At 40.0% G+C, this 14999-nt stretch overlaps 1 protein-coding gene across 1 annotated transcript; it reads right to left on the bottom strand.

Moving 5' to 3' along the window:
- Window positions 1–2878: 2878 nt before the first annotated feature.
- On the bottom strand, window positions 2879–13403 carry LOC137802704 (calpain-5-like). Its single transcript, XM_068600773.1, has 13 exons — window positions 13229–13403; window positions 11400–11588; window positions 11107–11238; window positions 10622–10830; window positions 9246–9438; window positions 8973–9163; window positions 8565–8642; window positions 8279–8474; window positions 8060–8182; window positions 5341–5543; window positions 4462–4583; window positions 4229–4365; window positions 2879–3394 (listed from the first exon to the last, which is right to left on the bottom strand). The coding sequence occupies exons 2-13, from the start codon at window positions 11562–11564 to the stop codon at window positions 3212–3214; spliced, it is 1932 nt and encodes a 643-aa protein (XP_068456874.1). The 5' UTR covers window positions 11565–11588; window positions 13229–13403; the 3' UTR covers window positions 2879–3211.
- Between the last annotated feature and the right edge of the window lie 1596 nt (window positions 13404–14999).

Genomic DNA, 14999 nt, shown 5'->3' on the forward strand with positions numbered 1-14999 from the left:
TTACTCGTGCAAATATTTCATTCTAAATACATAATGCACACACCTTCATATCCATTTCAAGGGGGAAGTGTTGTGGTTGTGGTTAAAGACACTTGATTGCATTAGCATAGAGATGATCTGTCGCACATTTAAATACCACATTGTGTACTAAACACTCTTCTTATTTCATGTGGTAGAAATGATCAGAGGGACTATAAAACTATGTCCGCTTCTTTACAAATGCAAGAAATGTACCTGCAACTTCATCAGATAATTCTGACATGTTTGCACATGTTTGTACATAAACTGTAGCATTAATTGTGTACAAGCATCTCAAATAGGGTTATGCATAGATATTCGGTATGTGTGGCTTTCTATACATGGCTCAAACAACATCTTAACTAATTCTTGTGAATACATCTGACAATTAGATATAAAATCCAAAAGAAGACAAATATAAGGTCAGACACTCAACAGAGAGATACATGTTTTCACTTAGTTGTTTATATTTAATGGTGGATCGTCCTTTTCAAGAGCTTGCACACAGTGGACCAACATCTCAGCCTTTTAAATACTTAGTTTTTCTAATACAGTGGCAAACAGAAGGTCATGTTTATTTACCTGCAGTGACTTCATGGTTTAGTTTCACACAGTCCCCACGCATCCCTGCGACCTTCAACTTGAAGCAGGAAAGATGCTTATTACCAGAAAAAATATACAAAACATGAAATCTGCTCTATATATATATATATATATATATATATATATATATATATATATATATATATATATATATATATATATATATATATATATATATATATATATACAACCCATTTTAGTCAGTCAAAACAACGAACTGCAACAAGATGTGGAGGGAGAAAGATCTTTTCTTCATCTTGTAATGTATTATTTATTTAATCAGTTATTTGTAGTGAAAACAACTTTAAAGTATAAACAGAAATGTAAAAAGCAGATAACAGAAGTAATCTCTTTTCTCCAGAAGCACAAGCCTTGTGGTCTTACCATCTTACATTGCAGAATACATTATGTGACTGTGATTTTACGCGTTTGGATCGAATACCAACAAACAAAAATGCCGGAAACCGACTGTCCCACTTCTCCTTTTGTATTTAAGCTGCTGCTCATTCATGCTTCAGTGTCCTTTTGTCCTTCAATGGTGCTTTATGTGTCTTCTGTCATATGATCTGTACGTTTTGCCGTGAGTCTTTGGAACGAGTGGCAGATTAGAGAGGGGGAATGTTATCCACTGAGTGAAGTAGTGGAGTGGCTGCCATTTTATGATTGTACCTTGTCCTCATGAGCACCGCAGACAGAAAACGGTAGTGGAGGTCATATTGTTTGCTCACATTCCTTTTACACCTGGTTAGCGTTTAAACTGATTCCTGTACAGAGGTTATCGACTTTGTGTTGGTATTTGGTAGCTTCTTCAGGCATTTCCCGTGTAGCGTCCCTCACTGTGTGCAAGTGTGTGTGTGTGTGTGTGTTGGTGTGTGGTAGGGAGGCTACCTCAATCTGCACTAGAAGACGCCACACTCGTGTTGTCCACCTTGACTTTGAGGTGCAGGGTAGCTGCTTAGTCATATTGTACCTCCATTGTACAGCAACTGTACAGAAGATGACGGCGTGATGTTAGACAGGAGGATGCAACAGAATTCATGCATGTAAAACAAACTATACACTGTATCTCATCTTCAAATAGGTTAAGATTGTTAGGCTATGTATGTATGTATGTAAATATGATGGGAACCCCCCTCCTCCCTACCTTTTTTTTTTTTCAGAATTATGTAACTCAAAATGACAATATTCAGGTTGCTCTATGGTATGTATCAATAAATGTTTTGCACCCTGAAAAATCAAAAAAAAGAGAAAATTGAACATGTGCGCGCCGTCTCTGCACTCCTGGATCCGGCTCTCCTGCCTGGACTTAATCGGACACTCCTTCATCTGGACAGAGAGCCGATGAATGCAGCACTCTGTGTGCGGGCCCACACAGTCTGGCCTGAGTGCCACTGCTGAGTGTTAGTACATGTGTGTGTGTGTGTGTGTGTGTGTATGTGTGTGCGTGTGTATGTGTGTGTGTGTGGTAGGTGCGGGTGGCCTGGCGGGGAGCTTTGCCGGCCTCTGGGACGTCGGGCCCCCCATGTACAGGTCTGAACTATGAGCACAAAGGTGGATTTTGGGACAAGAGACACTGCTGACGTGCCCCTTTTCTGTGGTTGCTCCTGTACATTCCTTTCTTCTGAATGTGTAAACCTGTACATGTGGTGTGAAAATTCCTCTATTAATGTGTATCAAGAGAATGGAACAAAGACAAAAAATGTTACTTTTAAATTATTATCATTATTATTATTACTACTCTTATTATTGTCTAGCTTTGTAAAACTGCTGATCCATCTGGCATACCTCAGCAGGCCTTTCCCCATCTTTGAAAAAGGACAAATGAGATAAGGGGAAATGAGGTTTTGGATAAAATATTTTTAATTGTGGTTGAAGCAATAGACTTTTTGAACTTTGAATTGTGCATGGCTGTGTCTTGAGTGTAAAAAACTAAATATTGCAGTTTGGGAACTGGACTGAAATAAAAAGAGGAAGAAAACCACAGCTGTGTTATTTAAATTCATTTTGCCCTTTGGTGCATTTTTATTTATTTTTATTATGAGAATAAAATGTATTGACACAAACTGAGGGAAGAGAAGAGCAGAAGGTGCACTACAGAAATAAAGGACACATTATTATGTCTGGTAAAAGTTATTCTGCATAAAGATGAACAGATGACAAAACAACTAAATGTTAAGACTTGAATTACAAATTAATGTCATAACACTCACAGTATCAATTGTGTAAAATAAAAAAGGAATGATATCTTTACACACAACTTACAAAACTTCAATATGACAATACTGTATAAGTTACACAATGATATGAAAAGTAAACAAATTCAAAAGAATAAACATTTGGATAAAAATGACAGGAATGGACATCCCAAACTGCCCTGCTCACACGTCAACTTTGCAAACAATTCACAAACATTCAAATGATGATGTATAACAAGGCACAAACATGGACGGCAAGCGGTAGAAAGCGAGTTTGAACCACAATTGTTTTTCAGTGTGTCAACCATGGCACAGGCCAAGTAAGTTTCACAAGATGGTTACCACATAGTTCAGCACTGAAGACGATTAAGGCCTCGCTACGGTCAGCGATGACATCACATAGCGGTCAGCTGAGTAGAAGTGATAATCCTCAAACTGATGTTGCCGGGCATCTCGTCAGCCATCTGCCGGCCTCGCTTCCTCAGCTGGAGCCTCTGAGGCTCGTCGGTGTCCTTCACCGACCCGGACAACACCACTTGGCCCATGAACTCGTCCTTCACGCCGTTGCTGTTCCACACCTGACGAAGATCATGTCACGTATTAAATGTACGGTTTACTTCCACATTTCACACAGACAGATCCTCTGCAGGGCTTTGACGGAGTGGTTGGTGACTTTGATTTGATTATGTTGAGCCATAACGTCATCGGGCCAAGATGATGTCCTGTGCTTTCAATTACTGCAAATTATAAGCTGCCATTGTATGTCAGTTGACCACTGTCAGCTTTTCTTGATCAGGGACTCAGTCTGTTTATTTTCTCTTTGTTATTAGTTATTGTGAGCACTGAATAGACATTTGAAAATAAAATAAATGAGGAAAAATGCATTAAAAATGTAACAATAAGAACTGTGAGAAACTGTGGTTTTCTTATTAGTCTAGAATATATTACATTTTAAAAGAATTGCCACACCATTGAAACAATACTATTCAGCTAATAATAGCCACTATAACAATAACACTAGTTTTATTAAAAGAGAGGTTTGTTTGTTTACTTTGCAGTTTATAAATGAACCAGCAAGACCTGCAAAAGCATCCATGCATCTTATTTTGCAATATGAAAACACAACGATCTGATTTTGGTGGTAATATATCGCAAACCTTTACAATTTTGGATTTCTTATATACATTTAAAGATCATGTTTCTCAATAGGTTGAAAAATATTCTCCAACTCTCTGCTTCCAAAACCATTTCAAAACATTAGATCATTGAATAATGCCTGGTCTTTGAGCCAAAAGTCTGAAAGTTGACATTATCGAGATACATTTCCACAGGACCGTGACCCACAATGCCTTTCCACCGCCTTGTCACTGAGATTAATTACAGTCATCAGGATGAGAAGGATGCCATCTTACCTCCACAGTGATGTGCTTTCTGGGCTTCTTCCTGTAGAAAATGCCGCTGGTTTTAAACTCCGGTTGCAGGGTGTCTTTCTTGACGGTGGATCGTACTGATCGGCCCTCACAGGATATAATGACATAGGGGTCTGCACCTGCATGAAAACATTAAAATATCCATCTCAGCAAACCATGTTGGTTGGCTATAGGCTGATCACACTGACTAGTAGATTTGGGTAAAGTCCTCTAACCTCCTGTACTGTCCTGGTTCTGCAGCCCCTCAGCTCCGTGGACGTAGACGTGAGTCACAGCTTGTGGGTATCCAACAAAGGAACTCCAGCATTTTACTTTGGGCTTGTCGTCCGTCAGCTTCCTGCAATAGTAGAAGAGAATTTAGGGACCAGAAAAGGAGGAGAGGGCCGATTTTTCGGTACTCTCACATAGATCTTGCCATCATCAAATTGGACACTTTTTCAGTTTTCGATAGCCATACATGGATTTTCAGCCGATACCAAGTACCATTCAGATGCCAGTGTTTAATTAATACGTTACATGCCTCTCTCTGTTGAAAGGACGAGCATTCATTTATGTGTCAGGCAACGTCAGACTTGACTTAAACACTGCCATGTAAAACAAAATGAATTGGCCTTCAAAATGAACAGAAATTCCCTATCAACAACAAAATAGTTAAAACTAAAACGGGAATTCAAACTCCCGTACCTTATGCAGTATAAAACTGAATTGAACACCAATAACGAATCCAGCTGTTTGAGTCAGTCTCGGCCAAATATCGGCACATCCCTCTAGAGTTAATATGATTTGGTGTTAAAGTCTGCCAACAAGAACATCAGCAAAGACATCTAACAAAACAAAAGGCCAAGAAAAGCAGAACCATAGGAATGTTACTTTATAAGTGATCAAATGTGAACATAATTATATATTCTCCAAAACAATCTTTTTGAGTGCTTTCCTTGGATAAAATCCATCCATTAGTCTCTGAATTGAACTGCTCTGTTCAGACCCGGTCATTGTAAGTGGATGTTACATTTCTGTCTAACAACATAAAACACAACCATGCTGCTGATGTACAACTATACTGCTTCAACGTCATATCTCTACCACAGTTCTACCTGCAGCTCGAGTCCACATCGGTGAAAACTCGGATCATGTAGTCCCCCAGCGTGTAAGGCTCGAAGGTGGTGGGGATGATGACGTAACGGCCCTGCTGGAGCGTGCATCTCATGAACACGGCCCGAGCGTTGATGTAGGTGGACGTCTCCACACACTGCTGGGTCAGGATGTCGTGCATCCGATACTTCCTGTTCAGTTCCACCTGGAAAAGGAAAAACATTTAAAAATCACTGAATGGCTTCCTTTAGTTACTTAAAGTGAGTTAAGGCACTTGAAGCGTTGTATTCAGGTTTTTGAAAATGTTTTGGCACAGATGTTGAGAACTCAAAACACAACTGATGATCAGAAAGTTTGATTTGTTTGAATGATGAATCGTCACCAGCGAGCCTAAATCGGATAAGCGGTTTGGATGTAATCATTGAAACAGTGTTTGAAGGAGTCATACTATAATGCTTGCTGCCTACACATATTCTTCTGCCTCCTGGTGGTAGAAAAAAATATATAACTTGATTTTGACAACAGTGTGTCTTCTCTATAATTATTCCTCTCCCAAGATAAATGGTGTGCCAATTTGGCAAAAATTAAAACGGCTTATTCTGCCGATTCGCTCTTTTTTTTTTTTAGAAACATAGTTTAACATAATACTCAAGAGTCCTCCTCCACACTTTTCTTGAAATGCCCTTAGATGTCCATTAATACTTTGTTTATGTATATTGGTTTATAACTGTCAATCCGATCAAAAATCTTCAGCCATTGACATTTTTCTTAAACAGGAAAACACAAAGTGTTGTGGGTGACAGTATTAAAAAAAAGCAGAGAATGTGGAAACAGTGTCTGGACTCCGTCAGATGAAAGAGGAAGAGGAGGAGGAGGAGGAGGACGAGGAGGAGCAGGAGGAGCAGGAGGACACATCACTGATATGATGACCATAGATGTTGAGGGTCAGATGCGGGTTCAGGCTCAAAACAGTGCAACAGGCCGTATACACACAGCTTGCTTTCTTAGTCACATGCTCCTTGTGGCACCAGCACCAGAACTGCCCCTTTGGCAGCACTTCAGTCAGAGTGATAAGAGTGTGTAGTGTATGTGTGTGTATTTGTGCGTGTGTGTGTGTGTGTGTGTGTGTGTGTATTACGGGAAATGTGATGTCAGTTTCGCTGCATACGGTTACATTACCTCATTTGAATGTGACAATCTTATCCCAGTCGGTTAGGATACAATCTTGGCTCGTTTTACATTTGCATGAGAGGGCAGCATCGACTTTGCAGTTGAACACTCTACTGAAACACATTACTAAGTTTTATTTGTCTCTATAAAGGTTAATGGCATAATTACCTCTAGAATTCTGCATATAAAGTAAAAGTTTTGGTTTCACATATTCACATATATTGTAATGCACTAACCACTAATTATTCCCAGAATGCATGAGGTTTGGGCGACTGAACTCTTTGCAGCTTAGTGGGAGTTCAGAAGAAACTGTCACTAACTGTGTTTGGTTACACTCTGTTTTTCAGATTGAAACAATCAACTAAAATATGTGCATTTGTTGTGTTTAATCATGTGTGATTTAGGATCTTGTTGAAATGGTCTGTTTTGGTTCTGATAACCTATCAAGTCATGTCTGTCTGTCATTAAAACCCCAGAACAACTGTTCACTGTTTGCTCAACAAATGAGTACAAAAGTCAAATGATGCCAAATTCTTTGACCAAAACAAAAGCCAAAATCTGATGAAATTACCCTGTTTTCCCTTTGACTAAAACAGATGCTTCCATCTTGCCCTTGCTGCGGGACCTTCCACACCCAGCGGAGACCTTGATCAACAACGAACCACCCGTCAATGTCGGTATTCAGGGTTAGCCCCTCTCTTAAAGTCTTGATTGTCTCGTGGGGGGATATGATGTTGCTTACCCTATTATCAAATCCGGGACTCCCGTGTGACAGCCGCGTACCCTAACCGCTGCGTAGGTTTGTGTGTTGTGACCCGAAAGCTATCCGTAGTTGGCGGTGGATTTAATTTGGTGTCAGACATCCATGAGACGCACCTCAACAGAATGGCATGGCACGAATATGCATGTTTTATTTCAGAACACTGAATGAATGGCATGTCTTGTGGTGATATCACCACTGCGTTAAGTACCCAGTTTGGGACGATACAGAACTAATACGCATCTTCAATTACGTTGACGAGAAACATATTTTCTCCCTGATTACGTCGGTGTTTGACGTATTAGAAATACGTTGATTATATATCAGCCCTCTGCTGACATGAATGTGACTGTCAAGCTCATTAATGTGAGCTTGACAGTCACATTCATGGCAGTCACATGACACTCACATGAATGTGACTGTCATGTGACTGTCAAGTACCGAGCAACTTCCGGGTCACAACACAAAAACCTACAAGAAATTGAGAAATAAGATTTCCACGCAGTAATTTAATTCTCAATGTTTCTTTTGTTTTTTTTGTTTTCCTATTTCTAAACGGAAATCGGGAAACGAGCTGTTTCCTAATTTTGGTTTTCTCATTTCAAAACGAAAATCCGTTGGCTGCAAAATACACAGACCCTAACGTCTGCACAAACACCCTTTTCTGCGTAATGAACTCATCACGGGTCACAACTCTTATTATTCACTCGTGATTTACAATGAAACCAGCAGTTATAGACCAGTTATCAACTATTCATGAATAGATTAATAAAGTATGGTGGAAGTATTACCTTGAAGACACCGAAGCCAATGCTTATATTTTCGCCCCGACCAAATTTTCTGTGGCTCCTGATGTCTTTCTGTTGCAGAGAAATTAGAACCTCATCAGCCTCCTTTGTAACATCGAACAAGAACTGCAAAAGAAGAAGAGGTTGAAAATCAGTGAACATAAATATATACATGTGCACGACCAGAGGTGATTTGAAAAATCCTTTCGGAGGCTGCAGTACCTGCGGGTTCTGCAGGAACGTCAACTTGTGGTTAGCACAGCCACCGCAGCGGTTTAAAAGCGGCTCTGCGTTTTTGGTCCAGCTCCCAAAGTGCACAACCTCGTGCCATGTCTTATGTAGACTGATCAAAGAGGTGTTGATGAGACGGCAAACGTCTGCCTCTGTAAAGAACTTGCACCAGTCTGTGAATGCCATCCTGTCAAAGTGATCAGAAAATGTGTTATTTCACTTTGAAAGAGGGGATAAACTGATCGACCGGTGTGATTATAGGAACTTAATCGCTCACCAGAACTCCCCATCGTCCTCCACTGTGATGCCGAGATTGGCCCTCTCCATATCACCAACCTTTGACCATTCCTCAGAGCTGCCAAACAGCAAATGAAGATGAGGGTGAATTACTACATGTTTTGGATCCACCTTTTAAGTCATAAAATAGGGCATTTGGTTTTTTACAAAGAATTGGTCCTCAAGTCGGGTTACAAAGTTTACATCAGATTTCCAATACACAACATCTCACGAGAGAAGTGAAGCTCTCCCACTCCTGCAGCATTATTGACTTCTCTGCTGTCCCGCCATACGTGTTATCTGTATGAGCTCGGGAGTAGGAGCGTTTGGTTTGCACAGCTCTCGCTTCCTTCTCTTTCTGGTTAGAACTCCAACAGTGGAGAAGAAATGGAGTCAAAGCACTTCTCACCTGTCACTCCAGGCTCCTTTCCACTCCGTCTTGCCCCAGGGGTTCCTCATGCGGATCAGAGGAATGGTTTCATTCTTGAAGTAGGCCAGCAGTCCATGACCCACACGCACTTTCTTCACTGCAGTTATAGAGTATGCGTGGCCCTTCACCAGCCCGTTTGCCATCCTGGCTTCAATCTCATTAGGCAGTGCCTGATGAAATTGTAAAGACAACTGGTCAGTTTCTCTGAAGCATATAGAGACAAAGAAGCACACATGCAGGAAGAGCACAGACCTTAATTGAGCAGCTTATGATTCCATCACGGTCGTAGACCTTTAGCAGATCCTCGAACAGCTGGTCTTGTTTTTTCTGGTCCTTGTAGTAAGCGCCTGTCTCCAGGTTGATGGATTCAGCCACAGCGCCACTGAAATCCACCACAGCGTCTCCGGTGTTTCCCCCCTCCAAAGACTCGTAGCAGCCAGAGAGCCTGAACATGAAAGGGAACTCAAAGTTTAGTAAGAAGTTTGACGTGTAATAAAACTATGAAAATATATGCAGTTTAACACAGGGTCAGTTGCATAAAATGCATTGAAGACTAATTTTGGACTTAACTGGTCTGAGATTGTCAGGTTAGAAAAGTTTAATTGATGAAATATGACCTTGCTGTTGCATAAATAATGAGACCGACTATATTTGAGAAAGGACAGTAAGCCACCTTTCACCCTCGCTAATACTGAAGTGATATGTGTCGGCCAGTTGGTGTTAGTTAACTATTTGTGGCAGCTGTAGATCCAACGGGTAACGTTAGAGCGGCTTGTCATTTAACAACAAGGTTGCCGGTTCAGTATTTACAGTTATCGACCCCGGCCGGCTCGTACTGTGTCCGTGTCTTAAAGTGTCCTTGAATAGGGCACTGAACCCCAAGTTGTTCCCCAGGGGCGTGACAGCAACGAAATGACGAGGAAGAGTTAAATGCAGAGGACAAATTTCTTGTAACATTAGCTTATGTACCTGTATGTAACATTTTATAACAACAGTTATTACAAAAGGTTCTTTCTAGTGTAAAGTTAGCCATTACTTTTAGCTAACTAATTTAAAGTTAACTGTTTAACAAGTACTTTTAGCTTAATATTAGCTTACCTTTAGTCATAGTTACAGTTAAATATTTTGACTGTTAGCTAACCGATTACTTTTAACTAATTTTTAGCAATCAATTTAAATAATGTATCCCTTACGTTGAGCTAATTTTAGCTAACATTAGATAACTTATGTTAACGTCACTTTTAGAAAACGTTTTGCTGACTACTTCTACTGTCTGTCCAACTTTTTGGGATTATTGTAACAATTGTTTATGAACATCTTCAACAGTTCTAACGACATTCATTTATGCATTTTACGTTTTCTTTCTTTATGTTCATTCGTTCTTTTCGGTCTAATTTGAACCATGATGCACAGCGGTTTGGCTGTCATCATTTGATAGTCTTGGATGTCGTCCATCCAGTCTATCATCTCTGACAATAAGTCATAGGGAAGCTTATGCTCCAGGTCGATGAGTTTATGCAACATGTACATTAAAGTGTGTATACCAGGTCTGACTAAAAGTCTTATTTAAAACTAAGGCTCGGTCTATTGTCATGCAACTGGCCCCCGGCGGGTTTAAATTTACTGACTTGGCGTAGGCCTTCTCCAGCAGAGCACTCCAGAATTCGTTGTTGTCTTTTGAGTGACAGTAGATGAGTTCACCGTTGATTGTCGGCAGCCGATCGTCCACCACCACATCCAGCCACTCTCCAAACACCCAGAACTGGAAGTGGAATATTCCAGCATATTTCTCCGGGTGTTTGTGATCCCACTCCTGCGTCGTGTGGTCCGGAATGACCTGGAAACAAACACAACGCAACACATACCAACGTGACTAATGAGTCACTTCCAATGATTTTTGCAGCTAAGTTAAGTGCCACCTGGTCCCTAATGTAATGTAATCAACATAATAAAATTATTAAAGAGCAAAACTATTTCATTATATCTTTGCACCTTAATCACTACAAACTATTAAGTGTATGTTTAGTAAATAAACTCAATATATGAATCCTAATGTGTTTACCAACATTTAATTCGCTAGCCCTTTTCACATATTCTCAACCAATCAACTCACCTTCTTCCAGAGGTTTGGCTTCAAAGCCAGGCAGGAGCAGGCTGCAACAAACCAACAGTTTCCCACAACTCCCTGGTTTAGGTCATGGGAGCTGATGCCCTTCACAAACAGTTGGGGCTCATTGCCGATTTCCTATAACAGGAAAGTGAATGTGATGGATGTTACACACATTGTCAGTATTCTGTGCAACACTGGATTTGAAAAACCCAGTAATTTAACTGTAAAATATGACAATATTAATTTGTAGCCATAATCCCATTGTCTGATGTGCCACTATCACTAGTGCCACTCACCCCTGGTCGTTTCCATGTCACAATACCAGGAGGGGGTCTCCTGAAGTACAGCGATGTATTGGTGGCTGGGAACTCTGGATCCTCAAATAGTGTCTTGTCGTTGATACAGTTGGTCTTCAGTTCAGAGTAGTGCTGGTTTTTGAACGGGACAGCAGAGGAGAACATGGTCCGGATGCTGAAGCTTCACAGCTGCAGAATGATGACAGACAGCAGCCCATTGTCAGACTTTATACGGAGTTTAGCTGCAAACGTTGACTAATTTAGAGCAAGCTTATGTGCAGCCAATACAAATCGCTCCCACTTCATTATTCTCAGATCAACATAAGGCTGCTCTGTGAACCAGAGTCTCTCCAGAGAGACTAGATGAGCAAACAATGCCTGTTTAAGAAATGACATGTTATTGAAAGCATGTTAGAAACAATCAAATGAAATGTCTATCTTCAATAAAAAAAGAGGAATTAATAGCCCAGATGGAAAGCAATATTTTCAACAGGTATCTCAATAAAGTTCTTTAAACAATTGTAAATGTATTGCAATAGCTTGGTGTAATGCAATTGTGATGGACAAAAGGAAATAAATTGTACTTCCTTTGTCCATCAATACAGGAGAGTAAAAATGAGTTCACGTCCTTCACACAACAACAACAAGCAACAAAGAATGCCACATTATGTGTGATTGGCAACTTGTGCAGGAGTGTAAATAATAACAAGGAATGTGTTTAAGCTTAAGGATTTTGCCTCAAAAAAAATATCTGGAAGCTATTTATGACACACAACACATCTGTGTTCTCTAGAGGATTATGATATTTTAACTTGTGTTTTTTTTGGATCGTCACACTGACCCCTCAGGGCTACATTTGGACAATACGTGCCAATATAATAATTTTAGTCTAAATCTTGATATGTTGTGTTTGCCAAGAATAACAAATAAAAGCATAAAGAATTTAAGTTACTGGAAGCAGCAAGACAATTAGGTTTTGAACCCAAAACAACATGTACATATATTTAGAAGTCAAACAATTACCAGATCTAACAGGCAGAGAGAAATTAAATGTCTGGAACTGAAACAGCACAACATCTAGGTGATAATGCCTTGAAAACAATATGAAGAAATAGCCACTGTACAATTTAATCAGCAGTCTTGATCCTTCCTACTCCACACTAAATAAGTTTCAGAGGCTTTACCTGCCTGTATCGCCCTCCCACGCACAAGCTGCTTGTGCATGACTTGCCCATTGTTAGAGCCACACCTAGACTGTTTGTTCACTTCATTATTGGGTTTTATTACCGGCCGGTGTTATTGTTTAACGTGACATTTGGAGGAAGGAGTGAGATAGATCAAAGCTACTATATAGTTTGACGAAGAAAATATGTTCTGTGGCTCCGGGTGTTGATGTGGACGAGGTTGTGAGTGTGTGTTATCTGTTTGCGAGTTCCTGGTTGATGTGGTCAGGCAGGTTATTTTTGGTTGGTTATTTGCTCTTCTTTAGTGGATTGTAAGTGTAACAAAGGTCTGTGAAATGTTTCCTTCATTACATCGACAACATTCTTTGACAGTATTTGGTCTTGTATTCTGTGTTTGATCATAGTCAAGTGTGGAAAGGTGACAGGTCGCATTCCTTTCGGTGCCACTTTGTGGTGATATTTGAGGTATTGTTTAAAGTCTTTAAGTCTTTGTCAGTGCTGTCACAGCAAGAAAATGAACACATCAGATCAGACAACAGATAAGATCTGGCAGCAGCCACGTTTAAGGATTTCACATTTTAAAGAGGAGTTTGTACTGACTTGTGAGAAAACCATTCATCAACACAACATAAAGGCAACACTCACCTGTGGTGAACTGTCTTTTCCTTGCAGTGATGAGCTCAAACACATTCAACGTGGTCTTGTTAGATGTGTTCTGATCGACCCAGTATTTCTCTTACATAAAACAACCGCCTTTTCTTAGAACCAAATCCAGTTTCTTCAATTTCACCTTCTGGCGACGAGGACTTCCCCAAACATGTTCAGCCGCACACCAACACAGCCGAAAAACTGGTCTGACAAGCACCTCTCTGCAGCAGGAGGTGTTATGCTGATTGGAAGGAGGCAGGGAGGAAAGGGGAGACTGAAACTGAACACCTTCACTCCCACCACTCAACAACTCATAGGTGAAACAAGCTTAAACTTGTCAATTTCAGCATTTGTTCTTCTACTAGCAGATGAAAACTCCCATTGAATGACTCACTGATTGCTTTTGTCCTATCTATCGTTCTGAAATAATTTGTTACTTTGCCTCACCCATACAGCAAAGAAATTTTGCTCTTTGCTGGTGGAGGTCAAACTGAGCAAACACAACTAATAAGCCATAAACTTTGAGTGAACTGTGGTAACAGGATGAACTGCCAGGCTGACTGCGGTTTGGACTTAAAGAGCTGTATTTCACATTCTGCATTTTATTATAGCAGCAAACAACTATTTACTACTGGATAGAACTAGTGGAGTACTCAGGTAATGAATATAAGCCCTCAGTTCTTTCACTGTAACTTGCACAGTTAGCGCCGTTAGCTCGTAATCTGGTATCTTGCACCTTTATCGAGCACAAGAGGCACTTTGACTCCTTCAGGCAGACAAATCTCATCCGGATAATTCCAGCTTTGAAACTCAGATCTGAAGAAGAATGTTAGTGGGGAGCCAACAGTAATAAGGTTGATCCATGCAAGACGTAAGTCGACAGGAAGAAGAAACCGAAGAAAATCATGAGATTAAAGTTAATCATTTGGATTTATTGTGATGTGAGAGCGGACCACTGGGAAGTTTCCGATGTGATCACAACTTCATGAGAAAAGACTTGTGAGAGAGGGAAAGGAAAATAGATACGCAGTTTATGAACCTATTTAAAAAGAAGATGATCAGTAGGGCCTTTTAAAGTGCACATTACACTGGGTACATGACTGGAGTAGAAGTGGGGGCTGATAGGGGCACAAGGTCAAGGGTCAAGAGGTTTCTTTCTTGTGGCACTATATATATTTACTGAAAATGTCACGTCAATGAAAAAAAAGCTAAACCCCTTGTTGGGAAAATTATGTACATTATTGTCATTATTCTAAATATTTTATAACGTCTTTTACTATTTGAATGGTCAATTCAGTATTTTAATTACATCCCTCAAGTCAAGTCAGTTGTATTTACAGCACAATATCACAAACCAAACCACAAATCTGCTTTCCACTTCCATCATATTAATGGAGCACCGCAGATTGTATTTCATAATACCATTATTCCCAGTGACAATTGTAATCTATGTCATTTTTTATTAAATTTGTGGCTGTTGTTAAACTTCTTTGCTTAAGACAGGCAGAGGGCCTGTGACACTGTTAATACTGGAAAAAATACATGTGTATGTTTAATTGTTTCATAATATACCGCTGTAGATATAGTTTTACACAATTGCTTTATGTGGTTATTCATTTCATAATGTTGTATTCATTTATTTGACACTGCACATAGTTGGTCATTAAGACTTCCCACTCAGCGGAGTCTGAGGATGATGATGTCGGTCACTTGGTCTGTTCTGCCAAACTATTTGTTCCAGACAAAAATATTTCATCATCTACTCGCC

Source organism: Clinocottus analis, unplaced genomic scaffold (genome assembly GCF_023055335.1).
Source record: "Clinocottus analis isolate CAN_PGR_092001 unplaced genomic scaffold, fCliAna1.0.p SCAF_5, whole genome shotgun sequence".
In the NCBI taxonomy this organism is placed as follows: domain Eukaryota; kingdom Metazoa; phylum Chordata; class Actinopteri; order Perciformes; family Cottidae; genus Clinocottus; species Clinocottus analis.